Raw genomic sequence first — 20,027 nt, forward strand, 5'->3', positions numbered from 1 at the left:
TGCAACAATCCAGTCTGACTTCAGTCAGAGCAGCTGATCTGCATGCTTGTTCAGGGGCTGTGGCTAAAAGTATTAGACACACAGGATCAACAGGAGAGTCAGGCAACTGGTATTATTTTAAATGGAAAAATCCATATCCTTCTCAGTTTAGGTTCCCTTTAAGGAAAAACAAATTGCCACTGCAATTAATCAAGCTCCCTTTGCCTGCACACTGCAGTAGCTTTAAATATCTATTTGTGTATATCTATTTGTTTTCATTTACATCAAAGTAGTTTAGGGGCACATAAAATTCTAAAACATTTTCTTAGGCTTTTAAAGCACTGTAAATATTTCTCCCAGAGCGGCATAATGTGGAACCATTGCAACTGTCTGTGCTGCAGGTCTCTTTATAAATTTCCCTTTCAGAAATGTAGCCTGCTTTTGTGCTACGGACAAATATAAATGTTATGTATAAAAGGCTGAATGAAGTCCTCTAGCCCCTGTTCCGCAATCACAGATCTGCACATGAGCTTCTTTTGTGCTCCTCTAGAATTACCTCCTTAACCACATTACCACATTAATGTATACAGACTTCTCACATGCATCACCCCTCCCATGGAATGCCCTTCCACAGCACATCCGTCACTCTCCAACCTTTCACGGTGGAATAGTGGGCATCTGCAAGGAGTTTGTATGTTCTCCCCGTGGCTGCGTGGGTTTCCTCCGGGTACTCTGGTTTCCTCCCACATCCCAAAAACATACAGATACGTTAATTGGCTTCCTCCGAAATTGGCCCTAGACTACGATACATGCATTACACAATACATACATTGACATAGGACTGTGGTAGGGATTACATTGTGGGCCCGTCAGAGGGACAGTTAAGTGACAAGACAATATACTCTGTACAGCGCTGCGGAAGATGTCGGCGCTATATAAATTCTAAATAATAATAATAATAATAATCTTTCAAATCTTCAAACACTCCCTCAAAATTCACTTTTTCCGACAAGCATATGCTCTAACTTAGGCCATTCCCCCTTCAACCTCTTGTTAAGCTTTACTCCTTACTAGATAACCAAAACACACACTGCCTGTATGTATACTGCATACTTCTCCACCTCGTTTCGCCCCATTCCTTTAGATTGTAAGCTCTCAAGGGCATGGCTCTCTAACTCTTGTGTGTCTTGGATTTTGTTATTCATTTTATATCTTGCACTTTGTTATACATTTTGTTCATCATGTTGCATTTATCATTGTATGCACCAGTTCTGTATTTTGCACCAGTGTCCATATTTGGTGTATATCATTTTCTGTATCATTATGTACGCCTTGTTGTTTTCCTACTTTGTACAGCGTTATAGAATATGCTGGCGCTTTATAAATCAATAATAATAAAAATGTTCTCTCAGATCCAGACATCTTAAAGGAGTTATCAGGCGAAATGTAACAAAATAAGCACTACTTGTCTGGGGCTTCCTCCAGCCCCAAGCTCCCAGCATATCCCTCGCCGCAGCTCGGCCCGCAGCCGTTCGCCGCAGCTCCCTCCCGGTCCCCGGCGATGACGTCAGGCCGACCTCCAGGCTGGCCTGTACTGCGCCTGTGCGAGCGGCGCTATGACAATCACCGCCATGTGGACCGGAGCGGACTGCGCAGGCGCAGAACTACTGTGCCTGTGCATTCCGCTCCGGTACACGTGGCGGTGATTGACAGCGCCGCTCGCACAGGTGCAGTACAGGCCAACCTAGAGGTCGGCCTGACGTCATTGCCGGGGACCGGGAGGGAGCTGCGGCGAATGGCTGTGGGCCGAGCTGCGGCGAGGGACATGCTGGGAGCTTGGGGCTGGAGGAAGCCCCGGGTAAGTAGCACTTATTTTGTTACATTTCGCCTGATAACTCCTTTTACACTTGTTTTGTGATCATATCGCACTGGAAGATGTGCAAGTGGGATCAGGTGAAGTCTTAATACTACTAGCATCAAAAAAAGCAGCCATTAAAAATGTGGTAGTAAATATAAAACTAGGCATATACTGTACTATTAGATGGATACCCAGTTGGCACACAACAGATATTTCCCTGACCATATTCCAAATAGATAATGTTACTGCCTAAAAGTGCCCATTAACAATCCAATGTCCCAAACGCTCGACCATCTGATCCAATTCATCGGAAATGATTATTCCGGAATACCAATGAAGGGGAAAATGATAAGCAATCTGATTAGACTAAAATAATCGTTTGGAAATTCAGATCAACGTAACAATTGATAGAACAATTTGCGTGACTTTCGATCAGAATGATTCCATTGCTAGCTTTATACCCCTTGATGCACTGAAAAGCTATTGGACTGTGGATTACCCACCATTCTCTAGTCTCTATTCATAAAAAATGGCCATTTTTTTAGTCAGGTTTCAAGCCAAATATTTCAGCTAAAATTAATTGAGAGGATTTAGTTTTGCATTGATTTGCATTTGATTTAATGGAATCTCACATCTCATTGACTACAAAATCTTGTGCAGTGTGTGCCTAACTTTACACTCATTATTATTGCTTATAGTGTATGCCTAACTTTATACTTATTATTGCTTATAGTGTATGCCTAACTTTACACTCATTATTATTGCTTATAGTGTATGCCTAACTTTACACTCATTATTATTGCTTATAGTGTATGCCTAACTTTACAATCATTATTATTGCTTATAGTGTATGCCTAACTTTACAATCATTATTATTGCTTGTACTGCAAATGAAACTGTGTTCACTTCTGCCATCCAATCAGCATCAGTTCCTGTTTGTTGCACATGATTGGATGATTGAAACTTCTCTGCAGTACATCGTTCCACAGTCATTCAATACTACTTCATAATGATTGTTGTTATTTTAAATGGGTAGAAATTGGACAGCCTCAGGGCTGGTTCACACTTAAGCGCTTTTTCAGTGCATCCCTATGGATACATCCACACTCCAGCATTTGCGATTTCGATCAATCGCAAACATGGTGCATGCAGCGTCTTTGGGCGATTGTGCTTTGATTCTCGCTCTAATGAATGGGAATCACAAGTGCAAACCGTGCTTAATCACAAGATTTTGCCCGCCGAATCGCGATCGTGGACAAAACATGATCGCGGGGCAAGCGCTGGGCAAGCGGCAAGTGTGAACCAGCCCTTATTTTTATCACCCGCAACATTTTTAGGTGTCTAAAAGTTTCTGCGTGATTTTAAAAGATAGGCTGCCATATTTATTTCCTTTTAAACAATGCATATTGCCTGGCTGTCCTGCTGATCCTCTGGCTCTAATACTTTTAGTTATAGACCCTGAACAAGCATGCAGATCAGATGATTGACTTACGTTTGACTGCTGCATGCCTGCCTTGGTGTGTGATTCAGACACTGCTGATGCATGGGAATGCCAGGCAACTGGTATTGTGTAAAAGGAAATAAATATGGCAGCTTCCATATCCCGCTCAGGTCAGTTGTCCTTTAGGAAAGAATCATGTCAAATTAAAAATATACTTGCCATTAGAGTTCCGATCCTTATGTACAGAAATTTCTACAGTTCACAATTTTTTTTAACTGTATTAAACAGACTGGATTTTCCCTTAGCAAGAGCATTATGCAGTAATAATTAGTATGAAAAATTAATTTCAATTAGACAAAAACAAGAATTGGGGCTTGCTCTAAAATCTGCTCCACTCTTAATACTCACATTGCTTGCATAGGGGAGCGTCCCGGGCTACTGTCGCTGCCATTACTGTTGCCATGATCCATCACCCCATTTAATTCTTCCCGCATGGCACTGGCTAAGCTGGTCAGAGCTGGGTTTCCCATGGAAGCTGTAGTGTATAGAGGTATACTGTTCTCAGCCATTGAAACCTAAAAGCAGAAGAAAGAAAATAAAAGAAAAGTTCCTAGTTGTTAAATAAGACAGGTTCACAATCTACAATCATTCATGTTGGTGGACATCTCATAAGGACCTTAGTAAACTAAATGTAATGGTACCTGATAGCAAACACAAACTAATCTGAACTGGAGACATTTTACTAGCTTTAGCGGCTGCGCCTATGTTAAAAAACCATGAAATAGAAAAATGAACTTCATGTTTGACATACGTAGCTACCACCAAGAAGTGTGTAAGCAAAGCTAGAGGACTAACAAATTCACCAAGTATTCCAAAGCAAATTTGAATCCAGAACAAAGAATCTTCCAGCACAGCTATTGCTGACTAGTAGTGTTGGTCTGCATTGTACACAGCTATATGTCTATAGCATACCAGGTTGTACGGTCTCCTTCCCTGCAAAGCACTTGTCTGAATGTTCAGAGCTAGGACCATGTTGCTATCAGTTAGTGCCTGTCCAGTCCCAGCTCAGACTAGGCGACCCATACAGAGAATAATTAGCAATTCAGAGGTTAACTAGCCCACACTAGCCCTGTTGAGGTTTTCCCTTTTCTGGTTTAGTTTTAGGTTTAAAGTGAACCTCCAGACTAAAAATCTACTCAGCAGCACTGAAAAGGTTTGGTGTTTCTTTAACAGTTTCACAGCATCAGAACTTTGTTTGTCTTACCCAAGCCTCATTTTTAGCTGCACAGAAGAAAACTGTCCAGGCATATTTCCCCTGATGCTGTGCAAAGCATTATGGGATTTCTGATGTTGTTGTTGCTGTCCTTCTGCTGCTTTGGTGCAAATTTGTTTTTTCAAATTTTGAATTTGAGATTTGAAGCCTAGTGAGTGCAGCTGGGAGGGTTGATCAGGACATAGGACAGTTGAAACTGTGTCTCGTGCTCTCTGTCACCTCCTTTCAACCAAAAAAATGGCTGCCCCCATGAAAAAGATGGCTGCCCCATGAAATCACAAACATTTGCTTGTTCTTTAAAAAACAGGATGGGTAAGCAGTGGTGTAGCTAAGGAGCTATGGGCCCCATTGCAAGTTTACATGCCCCCCCTCCCCAAGCACTCTATATATAACAATTGATACGGAGCACCAAAACCTGCCAATAGTTTCCACAGTGTCAGGTGCAAGTAGGGGATGGGAAACAGTTTGTTAATGATAACTACTATTTAAAGCATCTATAGTAGTGATTATTACCAGCACAGGGCACCTCTGACCCAAGGGCCCCGATGCGGTCGCTACCTCTGCCTCCCCAATTGCTACGCCACTGTAGGTAAGAGATTATATTACCTATCTATTTTAATTTACATAACTAATGTAACTTAATGACAGTATGTTTGTTTAGGCTGACATTCCCCTTTAAGACAATGCCAGTCAAAAATGATTATTTTACCTTTCCAATGTGGAATAATGAGGACTAATCGGGCTTTGTCACCTGTTTTACCCCAGGTTGGGTGAGGGTTTTGTAAACCAAGTTAACATATGTTGTATGGGAACCCCTTGTCAACAGTGATCCTGTCAGATTTGAGAAGGTTTTTTTTTTACTAGGCAGGTATGTGTCGTGCTGCAAAGCAAGTCTCAGACAGCCCCTTACATGCTTGAGAAGCTCAATGATGTCACTACATCATTCTAGTCCCATACTTCCTGGGAAAGCTACTCTCGCTGTCATGCACTACATTCTGGGGTTTCATTTTTCTTAAAGCAAACCTGAAATGAGAGGTATATGGAGGCTGCCATATTTATTTCCTTATAAACAATACCAGGTGCCTGGCAGTCCTGCTGATCTCTTAAAGAGAAACCGTGACCAATAATTGAACTTCATCCCAATCAGTAGCTGATACCCACTTTCCCATCACAAATGGATCATCATGGGGCTCTGTATGGCTGATATTGTGGTGAAACCCTTCCCACAAGAAACTCTAAGGACCATGGTACTCCTGGCAGTCTCCTGTCTGTGAATCTTGTTGCATTGTGGGAAATAGCTGTTTACAGCTGTTTCCAACTGCCAAAAAAGCAAGCAGCAGCTACATCATCTGCCAGCAGTAAAAATGTCACTATGTGATAAATGTCAGAATGTAAATCAGGGACTTAAAAAGATTTTACATTGGGCAAACACTGACTAAATCATTTATACATAATTATTGTAAAAATGAAGCACTTCTTTATAACATTATTTTCACTGGAGTTCCTCTTTAAGCTGCAGTATTGCCTTAATCACACACCTGAAACAAGCATGCAGCTAATCTTGTCAGATTTTTTGTCTTAAACATCTGATCTGCTGCATGCTTGTTCAGGGTCTATGGCTAGAAGATATAGAGGCAGAGGATCAGCAGGGCTGCAAGGCAATGGCATTCTTTTAACAGAAATAAATATGGCAGCTTCCATATCCTTTTCACAGGTTCCCTTTAAAGGTTTTCTGAGGGTTAATTTTTTTCTAAAATACTTAGATTGTATCTAAATAGGAGTTTATATGCAGAATCATGTCTTGCCTGCAAAACCTGGAGTTTGGCTTTAAATTGCATAAAAGGCGATGCAATTCTGCATTTCATAATTCCCACAATACAAGTAAATAGCAAATATTTTTCTAGTGATATTGGTGGACAAAAAATGACATGGTAAACTAAAAACTAAATAAAAATTGTATGAACATGGTCATCTGTGCAAGGCAATTATAAGCCAAACACATTTTAAAAAATGCAAATTTTTTTTAATGTATTTATTTTATGAAATTAATCATTTCTGAAAAAATCTACAAGGCTGTCTAATTGGAATTAGTCATTGTTAAGGAAGGAATCTGATAGAATATAGGATCATTTCATTTTGCCTTTCAGCCTCATGAATGTAAATTGCGCTTGTAATCTTAATAGTATTCTACAGACAGAACAGCCTTTAAAATCATATTTCACAAGGCTCTGGGGACCGTAAGCAACTAATGAACGGTATTTACAATTCTTTCCTTTCAGTGTTGTCACTGTTTGACTTCTAATAATTAGAGAGAATGCAGATGGAAAACATGCCTTGCTTTCTTTATACTTGAATGCTTTAAGGTTTTTTCTTCTTACCAGTTTAATTCTTAAAATACTGTTTATTTTACTGGAGTATTTTTTTTTCTAACCAAATATTAGTTATATCTATATATAGATTGTACGTTCGCAAGGGCAGGACTCTCTACCCCTTATGTGTCTTTGAATTCATTATACATTTTATTCATCATGTTACTTTTGTCACTGTCATTACCAATTCTGTATTTTGCACCGATTCTGTTTCTTATACCAATCCTGTATTTTGTCTATTGGCATATACAATTTGTCTGTATTATTATGTACCCCATGTTTGTTTGTTTGTTTCTTACTTTGTACAGCACCACGGAATATGTTGGCGCTTTATAAATCATATATATATGTGTATAGGTCTACAACGGAATAAACAAAACACCTTATATTATGATATTACAAAGGACCAAATAAAAAAAATATAAGTCAAGCAAATTTTTAATTCTATTAATAGTATAATTAGTAGTAGTAGCAGTCACAATAATAATAATATCACATATTTAAAATAGCAGCTGCTAGCATTAGCAATACACTCATGTAAGGTGAAATTTACCCATCAGGAAGAGATGTGTAAAAATATGTACTTGGTTTCTTTTTTTCTACCCTGCTTTTTTTTTTTTTTTTTTTTGCTTCTAGACCCTGGAACAATAGGAGGTCATGTGACATGGTATTCTTTCATTCTCCACATTAATAGCTCTGCTCGAGTAATTACACTTGTGGTATTTTTGCCTCAAGTGAAATTCTGAAATAAGAGGATGGAAATTATGATACTGCTGATAAATATTAATAAGTGAACTTTTAATTTTTGCCACAATATTCAAAATGCTAAGCGCCTCACTAATGCTGAAGCAGACTGATATGTGCCTGCCTCCAGGGACCGCAATGCTTTATGCACTTAAGAGAAAAAAAAAGTTTAACAGAATTAAAATTTAATATCTAATTAGAGCCAGGGTAATATATTTTGCAATAAGCAGAAAAGACACGTGATAACGCCTTGGATGGGGAGGCTGACACTACTTACCTGCAGAGCAGCATTAAGAGGTGTGCAATAGGCGTGACTTGTCTGAATGTTTTTGATGAGGGAAGGACTACTGTACGAGATAAAAGATATGTCAGGTTAGTAAAAATAAATCGCTGGCAAAAGGTTTGTTTTCTTTTTTTTTAATTCTTAATAAATGTAAGAATTAAGCTAAAAAAACAACACAGTACAACGCAATATAGCCGAATGTATACGTGTTAGACCGGCAAGAAGGAGGTTCATTTAGATGTAATACAGGTTCATTAAACTCCAACACAATACAGAATGTGCAGGATGTAATAAAAATTACAGCATTGGTTCCGTACACATATAATTATTTTGCAAATAACAATAACGCAAGGCAAAAAGCATTTTTATGTTACCTACCAGCATCTATCCGCTCTGTAGGCATAAAGCAGAATATTGCTCTCATTATTTAACAGGACAAAAATAACCTACAATACGATTTAATATCCTATTTTGAACCACAGGGACCAATCATTTGGACACTGACACAGAAAAACAATGAACTTTGTATTCAAAGTGTTGGTGTAGAGTGGAGTGTATTTCATGGAGTGTTCTATATATTTATAAAGAAGTAGTAGCTTTTAATTCTTTTGGTATTGGTATTGTCCTCTCCATTGTGTAGGCTTTCATTATTTTCCACTACTATTATGTGGTATAAAAAGCCGTTGATTAAATGAAAGAGATTAGAATAGAACTATAGCAATTCGTACTGCTGACTCACTTTTAAAGGTACAAGCTCTGAGGCTCTCGTTTTTATGCTACCTAGCAAATCACTGACCCGAAACAAGCTTGCGGGCAATGAAGATTGTGATTTACCTTGACAGCAGCCACACCAATGTAAAATCAGTTTTGAGAACAGTTAGAATTTAACTACACATGATTTACTAAAGCTCTCCAAGGTAGCAGAAAAATATGGAGCACTTGTAATGCAGAAAACTAGGTCTGAATGTATTCATAATTGTTGCTGTAGGTGGCAAGAGGTTATAACCCCTCACCCAGGTCATACAGGACAAAAGCAAGTCTTTTGCAATCATAGTTGAATGTTCAAGCTCACAGCACGGATACTTTTTAATGCTTCTAAGTTGGCCTTGGTTTATTAAGAAAAAAGTCCTCATATAATCACATGATGAAAGATCTAGGCTAGTACTGAAACTTTTGTCACCTAATAGCAGGCAATTTGTAACTAAGGAAAAGTTTGCAGGAACGCTTTTTTTTCTCTGGGCCCTTTTCCACTACGGCGTTTGGGATGGCTGAATCGCAAAACCGCAAACCACAAATCGTTACAGTTTGCTTTTAAAATAGGAATCGCGGTAGGTCATTTCCACTACCGCAATTCGTTTTTTACCCGAGCTCGTTCGCGCGGCGGAGCGATTATTGCCGCGATTTTGCTATGCAGTGCAAACGTCGGAAAATCGCCGTGAGATTTTGGGCATTTGCTGAATCGCAATCACTAGAGTTCAGCGCGAACGCTAGTGATTGCAAGTGGAAAAGGGCCCGTAGTAATGTTCAGCCCACAGAACTTTTGCCAACACAGGTTACCAGGACCTTGCTAATACTATCTTTTCAATGATTTCATTTCTGAAAAACCCATTTATCTGTGGACAGTTTTTATTTGCTGTTAATAAATAAAAAGTAAAAACAACTAGCTTTATTTTGAAGGAGTGTGAAAAAATACATTAGAAATTAACTAGATACATCGTTTTCAAATCCATTATAGTTATTGTCATAATTTTAGTTTTATTATGAGTTGAGTATATTGAACAAGACACAGCGCTGTGTAATATGTCGGCGCTATGTAAATACTAAAATAAATAAATAAAAAAAAACCCCAAAAACAATACGTAGCCTTTCTGTATATTTTATTCTAAGAAATATTGATACATTCTCATAACAGCTGAAAAATAATCAATGCAAGATTAGCGTTTGTGTGTGGTTAGCATCAAGCAAACACTGTTGATTATACCACTTGTCCTAGGGGCCTTGAGTTACTATGGATAACTATGACGGAAGAACATAAGCCGATCCTGCAAACCTGTCCTGGTTTTATTAAAACTGTCTGCTATTAGGTAGCAAATGCTTGTAAGCCACAGAAGGGATCATGAAAAAAGGGCTCTGCGGTAAGCCACTAGTAGAATATCAGTAAAGTTACCGATGTTCTGTTAATGTGCATTGGCTAATTTTTATCAATATTTTACTATATACCTAACCCTCTACTCACAGTAACTCTCCCTCTATTAATGCCTAACACTAACCTACTCCCCCCCCCCCGCCAACCCCTTTGCTACCACAATCTCCATCAATATCAGCGCTGCTTTCCACTGCTAAATACTCTGTCCGCCAATATCTGTGCGGCCTATTGCTGATATTTATCGGGTGCCACAGTGCCCATATTACACAGTGGGTGCCACAATAGCCCCAATAAACACTGCGGGATATGCGGTGCCATTTCACCCAAATTACCTGCTTCAATCAAGCAAGTACCCATATGTACAATTACCTGCACTACGAAGTGGATATATTATAAGTTTGTCACTTCTTATTATGTCCTATAATCTAGGCGATAGGTGCAATGATCACCAGTAAATTGGGATTTTATTTGTAAGATCTTTATAAAGTGCTGCAGATACAGTGCTGTGGGCTGTTATAATTTTCATAAACTAATGTGAAGATGTTTAAGCAAGAATTACTCTGCCATAAAGTGATTGCGCTTTCTTCTGTCATTTCCTGAAAATTTAAATTTCTAATGGTAGTACTTATTCATAATTTGTCTTTTAAACTTGCTTTTGTTCATGTTCAGCATTTAAAAGTATATAATTCAAATAAGGAATATAGGAAATATTACAACTGAATGTTTCATTTTTCTTGGCACCCAACAAGCTAATTTAACTGGCAGATCTTATTAGCATAGAAGATTTGTACGCAGCTTTTCCACCAATCAAGTCTATAAGTTTAGTGGTAGATCTCCAGACTTGGGTAAATATCATTGTTCACTATGGGCAAATATTTTTTAACCAACAATAAAACAAGGAACTATATTATATACAAAACGTGCTAGTCAAGTCAGTAGGTGGAGTTCCAAAGAAAACAAAACTGAAAATTATTTGCAATATTTCATATTTTCCTTAGTACTAGTATTAAAGTGAATGGGAATGGTTTACAACCCCCCCCCCCCACAAAAAAAAGCAGATACTTACCTAAGTACCTAAGTAGAAGGAAGGCTTTGGGTCCTACAGAGCCTTCTCCCGATCTCGTTGCAGTGCTGGCTTACCTGTAGCAGTATTCGACCAATTTGTTCAAATACTGCTGTCTACCCCGCCAAAGGGAGGCTTCGGAAGTCTTTGGAAGCCCGAGTGCTCCCGAAGATGGGCAGCTCCATACTACGCACATCCAAGCGCCCTCTCCTGCAAACTCGCGAGTGTGCAGTATGGAGATGCCTGTCTTCAGGAGGACTCGGCTCCAGTAGACTTCCGAAGTCCCCCGTGGTGGGGGATTCAAACAGGAAATCTAGAGCTGCAACAATGGCATCGGAAGAGGTGGAGGAAGGCTCTATAAGACCCAGAGTCTTCCATCTCCTTAGGTAAGTATCTGGCTTTTCTTTTTTTTTAAAGGTGTATTTTAGGTAAACAAGATAACTTGCTACCACAGATCCTAGTTTACTGAGAATACTGCTCTGAATAAAAACATTTTTCAGTGTTGGTCAGATAATAGACATTGCTAAAACCCCAAATCTATGCATTTCTAAAAGTGTGAATCTGTTCCATAAAACAAGAGCACTGAACAGCATATGTAAATTTAACACCTCCCCCCTCAAAGACATCTCTGCATAGAGTGGAGGTAAGCCAAAGCAGTAATGAGGACAACAAAACACTGATTTTCTCTAGAAATCAGTGACATCCTTGATCCACAAAAAAAATTCATAAAGGTCATTGGTTCTTTTGCAATAAAAGGTTTGCCTCCATTCTAAGCAGGGTACACACATAATAAACTATATATATATATATATATATATATATATATATATATATATATATATATATGTAAAAAGCACACATTTGAAGCTATGCTACATACTTCAGCATGTTAGGCTTGCTGCATGAAATGTTTGGCCAACGAACCATGCAAAGGGAAGAAGCTATGAAGGTGGAGAAATGCCAAAATAAAAAGAAAGCAAAATCAAGCAACTTAAAGCTCTTACTGTGCATTAAGCTCGTCAAAGTGTTCATCAGGGCCGTATTTTCGAGGACGGCCTCTCTGAATATGGCGGCCACGTTTAAACTCTTCATCATCAACAGTCCAAACGGACCCATACTCATCCTCTACTCTGATAAAGCACTTATGGAGAGAGAGATTGGTGCGAATGGCACCCTGGGACCAAAGATGCAGCAGGGACAAAGGTGGAGTCATTCAAAAAAAAAAAAAGGATGGAGAACAGCCATACAAAAGGATGTAGGGGTAGGGTAGAAAGCAGCAGCACATTGAAGGGGAAGGAAAAAGAACATAACAATGCATAAGCAAATGGTTGATGAGGGTTAATAGGCATAGATGCTTTAGGAGTAACCATCATGTATCCAAGGTGGCAGCCATTTTCTGGTTTAAACCAATATTTACAAGAATGATGTCCATGAAAACATTAGAAACTAGCAATGTCACTGTCTGATTAATGTGTTGGCTACATACTGGTTAAGCCTGCCAAATGGTTGCCAAAGATGGACAGATGACAGGTTCTCTTGAAAAGCATCAGGCATGTGATGCAGCATACACCAAGGCAAGCAGGACAGGGTACAAGTGGGCATACAAAATGGGAGGGATGGTGTCATGTGCTTCCCTCTGAAACAGTGCGAGCACACCTCTACTACTCCATCACCACAAGTACCATAACACACTACACTAAGAAGTTCAAAGGATGGTGGACGTACCCACTGATCTTTTGTGGCCTCCTTTTTTGGAATTCTATTTCATCCACTGTCCATACTGCCCCTTTTACGTTTTCTACTCGCACAAAACACTTGTGTAGACTAAGATTATGGCGCACTGCATTCTGCAGCGGGATAGGAGAGAAAACATTCAGAGGTGAGCACTGATCATTGGAAATCATCGGTAACAACATCATCTTCACATACTTTTTCCATAAATGAATGCATAAATAACGATTAGCTTTATTGTATCAAATACAGTATTCTATATTGTTGCTCCTTAGTTCCTGTCCCAAAGACATCAGGGATTAATAGATCATTCACAATCGGTTATCAAAAATGGCTTTGGAACGGTGATCAGATGTCCATGTTGGAGGCCTGCTGCTGTACTCCATGCAAAGCGCTGTCAAATAGCGGCATGCATGAGCCTAGGAGCGCTCCACTAAATGCTGAGATGGGCATAGAGGTACTGCCAATCACGGATAGGCTTCAGGAATATACGGTACATATGGTAGAATGACTCTTAAGGTGGCCACTAACTGTCCAATTTCTAGCAAAAAATCGTTCGAGCGATCAGAAATTCTGATCGGACGAAAAATCGTTCACTACACCATCAACTAACCAATCTTTGCTTCCTATCTATCACGACCACCAAGAAAATCTAAATTTTCGTTCGACGAAAATTAATTCGGGCGACATTTTTTTCACTCGTTCATAATCGATTGTGTCCACCAATGGAGATTATTTACAACCAATTCGATCCGAATTTCTGATCGATCGAACGATTTTTCGCTAGAAATTGGACCGTTAGTGGCCAGCTTGAGGATTAAACCCTGGATGCCATAAAGACAGGAAACAAGTGGAGAGACATCTCTGCAGCTGTTACAAGTAATCCTATCACAGAAACTGACTATGGGGTTGATTCACAAAAGAGTGTTAACTGATAGCACGATAGTGCTACGCAGTTAACACGCAAAGTGCCGCGCAAAAGCTTACGCCGACGTGCTAACGATTGCATGCAATAACACGGACATTTGCCCGCACGCAAATGTCCGTGTTACTGCCGCAAATTTTAGCACGCAGGCGTAAGCTTTTGCGCTCGCAAAGTGACACACTTCATGTGTTAACTGCATAGCACGGTCGTGGTAACAGTTAACACTCTTTTGTGAATCAACCCCTATATGATTAAACAAATGCATCATCAGCATCTTCAGTGAAAACTACACATCAAAATGATCAAAACAGGCTGCTGCAGTAACATTATGAACTTCAGTTTTTTTCTAGCCTAGCCCCACCATCTTCACCTCCCAAGCCTCCCATTTATGCTACAATGTGAGGAGTGATTTCACTAAACAATAGGAATAAGCAGAACAATTTCCTAATAAGATAATTAGCCCCCTCCAAGAAGAAGTTAAGCCTGGTACCCACTTTAAAATATGATTGGCCAATCACTGACTAATTTTATCACCTCCATGTAGTATGAGAGCCGTTCATAGTATTCAAAATTTACTGACCCTCACACTACAGGTAACATTGGTCAGTGATTGGCCAATCATAATTGAAAGTGTGTACCAGACTTAGGGCTGGTGCACACCAGAACAGTTCATGAGCGTTTTTAAAAACGCTAGTGTTTTGAAAACTGCTTGGGTAATGTATTTCAATGGGCTGGTGCACACCAGAGCAGTTCGTCCCAATGCAGTTCAACCATTCACTTTTCCTCTGCAGAGTTATATAAAAAAGGTATTTAAATGCCTTATTGTAGTACTCAAATTACTGTATTTGTCAGGCTTCAAGACACACTCCCCCCCCCCCAGAAGTGTGTGTGTGTGTGTGTGTGTGAGGGGGGGGGGGGTGTCAGTGCGTCTTATAGTCTGAATAATACATATTCAGACCTGCGCCAAAGTATGTGTCCCTCGTGTCTGGTTCCCTGTCTTATGGCTTCGAACCATCAGGTGTCCTCTGTCCTGTATCCCCGTGTCCTCCGATGAGTCCTGCAATGTCCTCTGTCCTCTATCCCCGTGTCCCTGTGTCCTCCGATGTGTCCTGCGATGTCTCTTGTCCTCCATTCCCCCCGTGTCCCCATCCCCATGTGTCTTATATACACACCTCCTCACAGCTCCATTCATTTGAAGTAGCCACAGCTTTAGAGAGTCGAGTTCCAATCAGGCGGGAGGCGCTGCCCCAGACTACCAATCACAGCAGCTTACTGCCCCTGCTTGTTTCTTTATAGGACCTGACACTACCGAGGGCGGAAGCACAGCTCTGTCAATGGGGCCAATTACTGCACTCCCTGCTACTGAGAGCTGGTGGAGTCTTGATTTTTCTAAATATTTGCACTTTGCCTCATAGGGTCTGGGTTAATGGTTTTGACTCCCTGGCAACTAATTCAATTGAATGTGGTCAAAAGCTGGGTGAACATGCTTGGTTCTGGTAGATATCAGTAGGATAAATCCATATACTTGCTTCATTAGCCTTTCAGCACTGAGTCTGGTTCCACTACCTTGTCCATGGTGGAATATTTCTTTATTTTATATAATATTAAATGCTTAATGTAGAATGTGGGGAGCTGCCTCTGGCATTCAGAAGACATATATTAAGCTAGTAGGCAACTGATCCAACCAGTGTCAACTAAACAGATCTGAGTGAACTTTGTCTTAAAATTCCCAGCAGCTACTGTTATTATACTAACAAATGTTGTAATATATTATATAATAATATTATATATTTAATATTAAATTATTCCAAAATAATAAAGAAAACTCTACCTTCCACGTTGCGGCGTTACGTCGGAAATAAGCAAACATTCTTGTGAACCAATTGTAGATTTCATTTAGTGTTAGTTGCTTTTCAGGAGATTCAAGAATTGCCTACAGAGACAACAATGCAACATTATAATATGAATATGAAGATAACAGTTATGCACAGAAGTGGTTTATTTTCATTCAAGTCCATGACTCTGAACAAAACCGTTCTTAAAACAGACAAAAGTAGTTCAGTGATGTCTTCAAAATGTCTATTAACACAAAGCTTGATTTACCGTGTTTCTATTGGCAGGTCATTGGAGGATATTAGTAATTTTGCAAAAAACACTAGTAATTTTGCAGAAAACACACACACACACACACACACACACACACACACACACACACACACACACACACACCTTCTTATATACCTTCTTCCATATCACAGGATGCCTCACCATTGTGTGCAGCATGTTATCCCTCCTCCTTTCTCCACACAATAGTATTTGCTGATCAACTATAGACAAACCACTTGTCTTTACAGTACTCAGGACAGAAACAAAATGATGCTCTAGAGCAGGGGTCTCAAACTCGCGGCCCGCGGGCCATTTGCGGCCCTCGATATAATATTTTGTGGCCCTCACCGGCAATAGCTACCTTATAGTTTGCTTCAGTGCTCCCAAGTAATCTGCCGCATCCCCGCCGCTAAACGAGGGCTGCAGAGCCCCAAAATCGCCCGGGGGCAATCCTCCGGCATTTCCTGGAAGGGGCAGAGCTTTCAGCTTCAGCTCTGCCCCTCCTGACATCAATCGCCGCACGAATCGCCGCCTCTTCCCACCCCTCTCTGTGAAGGAAGAGTGAGAGGGGCGGGCAGAGGCGGCAATGCGGCACGATTGTGAAATTCCTTATGCGGCCCAGTCTCATCCTGACTTTGCCTCCTGCGGCCCCCAGGTAAATTGAGTTTGAGACCCCTGCTCTAGAGTCATTGGCACTGCTTTACACCCTTTAAAACGTTAAGTGAGTTGTTATGTATGTCTATAGAGGTAATGTGTTACTTGCAGTGTATTTGCAGAGTACACTGAATAATGCACATCGCTAAATCTACATATACACCTATAAGAATTGTCCCCAAAATTACATTTCCTGATCCTTTCAGATCACAGTTCTGGAACTAGTACTGTGCAGGCCCAATGTTCAGCTCCTAGATGTGGGGGTGATGGGGGTGAGGGGCCTGACAGCTGTTTCGCAAGTCTTGCTTCGTCAGAGGCAAATGGTAACCATTTGCCTCTGACGAAACAAGACTTACTTGCGATACAGCTGTCAGGCCCCATCACCTCCGCTTGATTTCCACTGTATATACCCAAGCTAAAATAAAGGGTTTTTAAGGATGCAGTGCCTCACTCCTCTCCTAATGTCTACATAGCTGATCCTTATCGAGTGCACAGTATGAAGGCTCCCTCCGGGCTAAATTATCAATCCCCTGCTGCATTCTGGTGCCAGCAACGTGGTCCTACCTAATCAACTAAACTATGAACCATTTTGCAGTAGCATTCAGTACCGACAGCACAGGTATTTGGAGCAATTAGCTGCACACAACAATAATAGTTTGCTTACGTTGCTCTGCATGAGTAGTTCAAGCATTCAAATGTACAATTATGTTATTAAGCACTTTAAAACCCCTTTGAAATTTGAGTCACATGAATATTGACTGTAGAATGGACACTAGCTCTAGAGAAGGCCAAAATTCAGCCCACTGTGCTGACACTGCTCAAAAGCTGGTTTCTTATGCAGGAAGTAGAGGGAAAATGTGCATATTACCAGGTATTTCACTTATTTATATGAAAACCTTGGTGATTTTTTTTGCAAAAGTCAGACTTTATTTATGATAGCCCATTACACCTCCTACACAAAGCTTAAAAATAAAGCTACAGTAAAACGTCATTTAAACTATAATTTTGGATATATTAACGCGGAAGCTAAAAAGTCTGGAATCAAAATATCCAAGATAAATTATAGATTCTAAACCGCAATTATTTTACTGACTGCACAAATACACATGCCCAGATAAAACAAGCACCAACAGCACAGAATGGCATCGATTGGATGCACTGTAAAATAAACAAGCCAGACTTCACAACGCGATCAGAGATTAATACCTCTATTTAACAGTTCAATGACAACATTCAAAATGGAATTATCTAATTGTTTTGAGTTTTTATTTCTGTTTCCTGGTAGAAATATTAATTTATCAGTCATTCACAAAGCAGGATCAAAGAAAAATGCAAAACATTTCAGCGGCTGATTACAGCTCAGTAATTATTTAGAGCTCAGATTAATTCTAGGGATCAGAGATTACGCTAGTTTGTGATAATTGACTTGCCATCTTTAAACAGCCTCATTTTCACTGTTGTGTGAAATGAATTTTCTAATAATCACATCGTATTGTAATACTTAATCAAAAGCAATTATGGTAGATATTGCTGTTTTCAAAACTCTGCTGGCAAGGAAAAAAAAATGGCTCCGGATGGGCAAGAACACTCTGAACATAAGAACTGAAAATGGGGGGGTTCTCTTTCACACTGCTAAGTAGATTCAACAAAAAATAAATAAAGTATAGAAAGAAAAACTGTAGCAAAAACAAAACAAAAACAGACATGCAGAACAGGTTTAAATGAAATCAAGAATTGTGGCTGGTTGTGGTAAGCAACTTTACTACACACATTTTGCTCCTGTTTTGTTTGAACCTATAATTTTAGACAAGTCCACAACTGTGGGAATAGGGGTCACAGAAGTCAACCTTTTGATAATTCTTCAGAGCTTTAAGAATGATCATAATGAGAGGGTCCCTTCAGAGCAACAAACCATACACTGGTGGCGCTGTAAGGACTACTGCTTAGCACTAAAGCTGATTTCCTCCTCCTCTCTCCAACATACATTTTTCTGAACAGAAGCCTGATGCAGTTATAGCAGAAACGTTTCACTGTCACACTGTGTGTAGTTTTATGCTACATAGACTGGACTTTCAGTTAAAGAACGTATGTACCCGACGTCAGGTTTGCAATGACACCATTTCTTCCCTCATCCCCAGTAACACACATAATTGTCTTTCCCCAAAACTCTATAGGCCCCGTACTGTCGCTTGGCAGACATCAGGACTTGATCCCTTAGTTGCCACTTTGGGGCAAAGTCTTTACAGATGCTTTACTAGCCTGCAGGCTAGAAATCTGTTCTCTTGCTATGATGGGGAGAGGTGGACCGACAGCACATAACATTACAGATTGGGCGGGGTGAGTGAGTGCCCTCGACCTGTGGTTAGCCAAGTCGATCCAGCAAGCATTTTGTTTGCAGAGGCATCGAGGGGGATTAGGGGCAGCTGTACACTTCTCGGCAGGTGTGGCAAGACTTTAGACTATGATGGACAGATGACTATTGTAGGGGATAGATTCTGAACTCCTCTGAAGACCAGTTAGGGATAAGACTATGCTATGTAAAGTGCTATTCAAGATGTCAGCAATATATAAATACAAAATTAACACATACTATAAATAAAGGCTGAGACATCGGGAATAGGGGGCATTTTTTCAAGTGCAGGGCTGTCTTTGCTGCTCACAAATGGTTTTGTGGTTGATAAAGTACAAAGTTATGCAACTACTGCAATCTAGATTTTCTGAAGCTCTCCATCATAGATATATTTGCTGATAATTTGAGTAAAAGGTAGGAATATCAAGTACATCTGTAGGATAGCGATGACATAGCAACTAGTGTTCCTGCCTCGTAGCACTGGGTTCAGGTTTGAATCTTGGCCAGGACACTATCTGTCTGGAGTTTGTATGTTCTCCTGGTTGAAGATCCCTCATCTTAATTGTAGCAGTAGGGTATTGTACCGTGTTAGCCATCAGTAAAAGCAAGAAGTTTTAAATCAGGATGATACCATTTATTGGCTAACTACAAATGAATAAGAATAAACAAGCTTTCGGCCTTGCAGCCTTCGTCAGGTTTACATCCTGTTAGTTTGCAAGCTGGTGGTACAGACAGCTTATATACATGCAACATCAAAAGGGAAAACAGATATTTTTTTCAAGCATAAATACATCATTAAGATGCCTTAATACAAACAGACCATCTAAATGGGGTAAGATAAGGATCCTTGTTTACTTTATTGTTCACAGACCTGGTATTAGGATTGACCCAGAGGTATCGTAAATTCTTAGTTCACAAGTTCAGCTAGGGTGGCTGAGACAGTTTATATATCATCAATCCCATACCAATATAGAAAGTTGTTGCATATATCATCAATCTCATACCAATATAGAAAGTTGTGGGACCTGCAGACACATTTACTCCACTGACAGGGTAACGATACCAGGTTCACAACAGGAGTACAGAGTACAAGGTAAATTTTCTT

General features: G+C 40.0%; 1 protein-coding gene across 18 annotated transcripts in view; it reads right to left on the reverse strand.

Moving 5' to 3' along the window:
* FOXP1 (forkhead box P1) overlaps window positions 1-20,027 on the reverse strand; it is a 1,092,253-nt gene that overhangs the window by 13,441 nt on the left and 1,058,785 nt on the right. For all 18 annotated transcript variants that reach the window (XM_068253977.1, XM_068253974.1, XM_068253975.1 and 15 more), the window contains 4 exons: window positions 15,644-15,745; window positions 12,882-13,003; window positions 7,942-8,011; window positions 3,687-3,853 (listed from right to left, as the gene is read on the reverse strand). In XM_068253977.1, coding sequence (XP_068110078.1) covers window positions 3,687-3,853; window positions 7,942-8,011; window positions 12,882-13,003; window positions 15,644-15,745 — 461 coding nt within the window. The remainder of the gene's footprint in view (window positions 1-3,686; window positions 3,854-7,941; window positions 8,012-12,881; window positions 13,004-15,643; window positions 15,746-20,027) is intronic.

This window comes from Hyperolius riggenbachi, chromosome 9 (assembly GCF_040937935.1).
Source record: "Hyperolius riggenbachi isolate aHypRig1 chromosome 9, aHypRig1.pri, whole genome shotgun sequence".
Lineage (NCBI taxonomy): Eukaryota > Metazoa > Chordata > Amphibia > Anura > Hyperoliidae > Hyperolius > Hyperolius riggenbachi.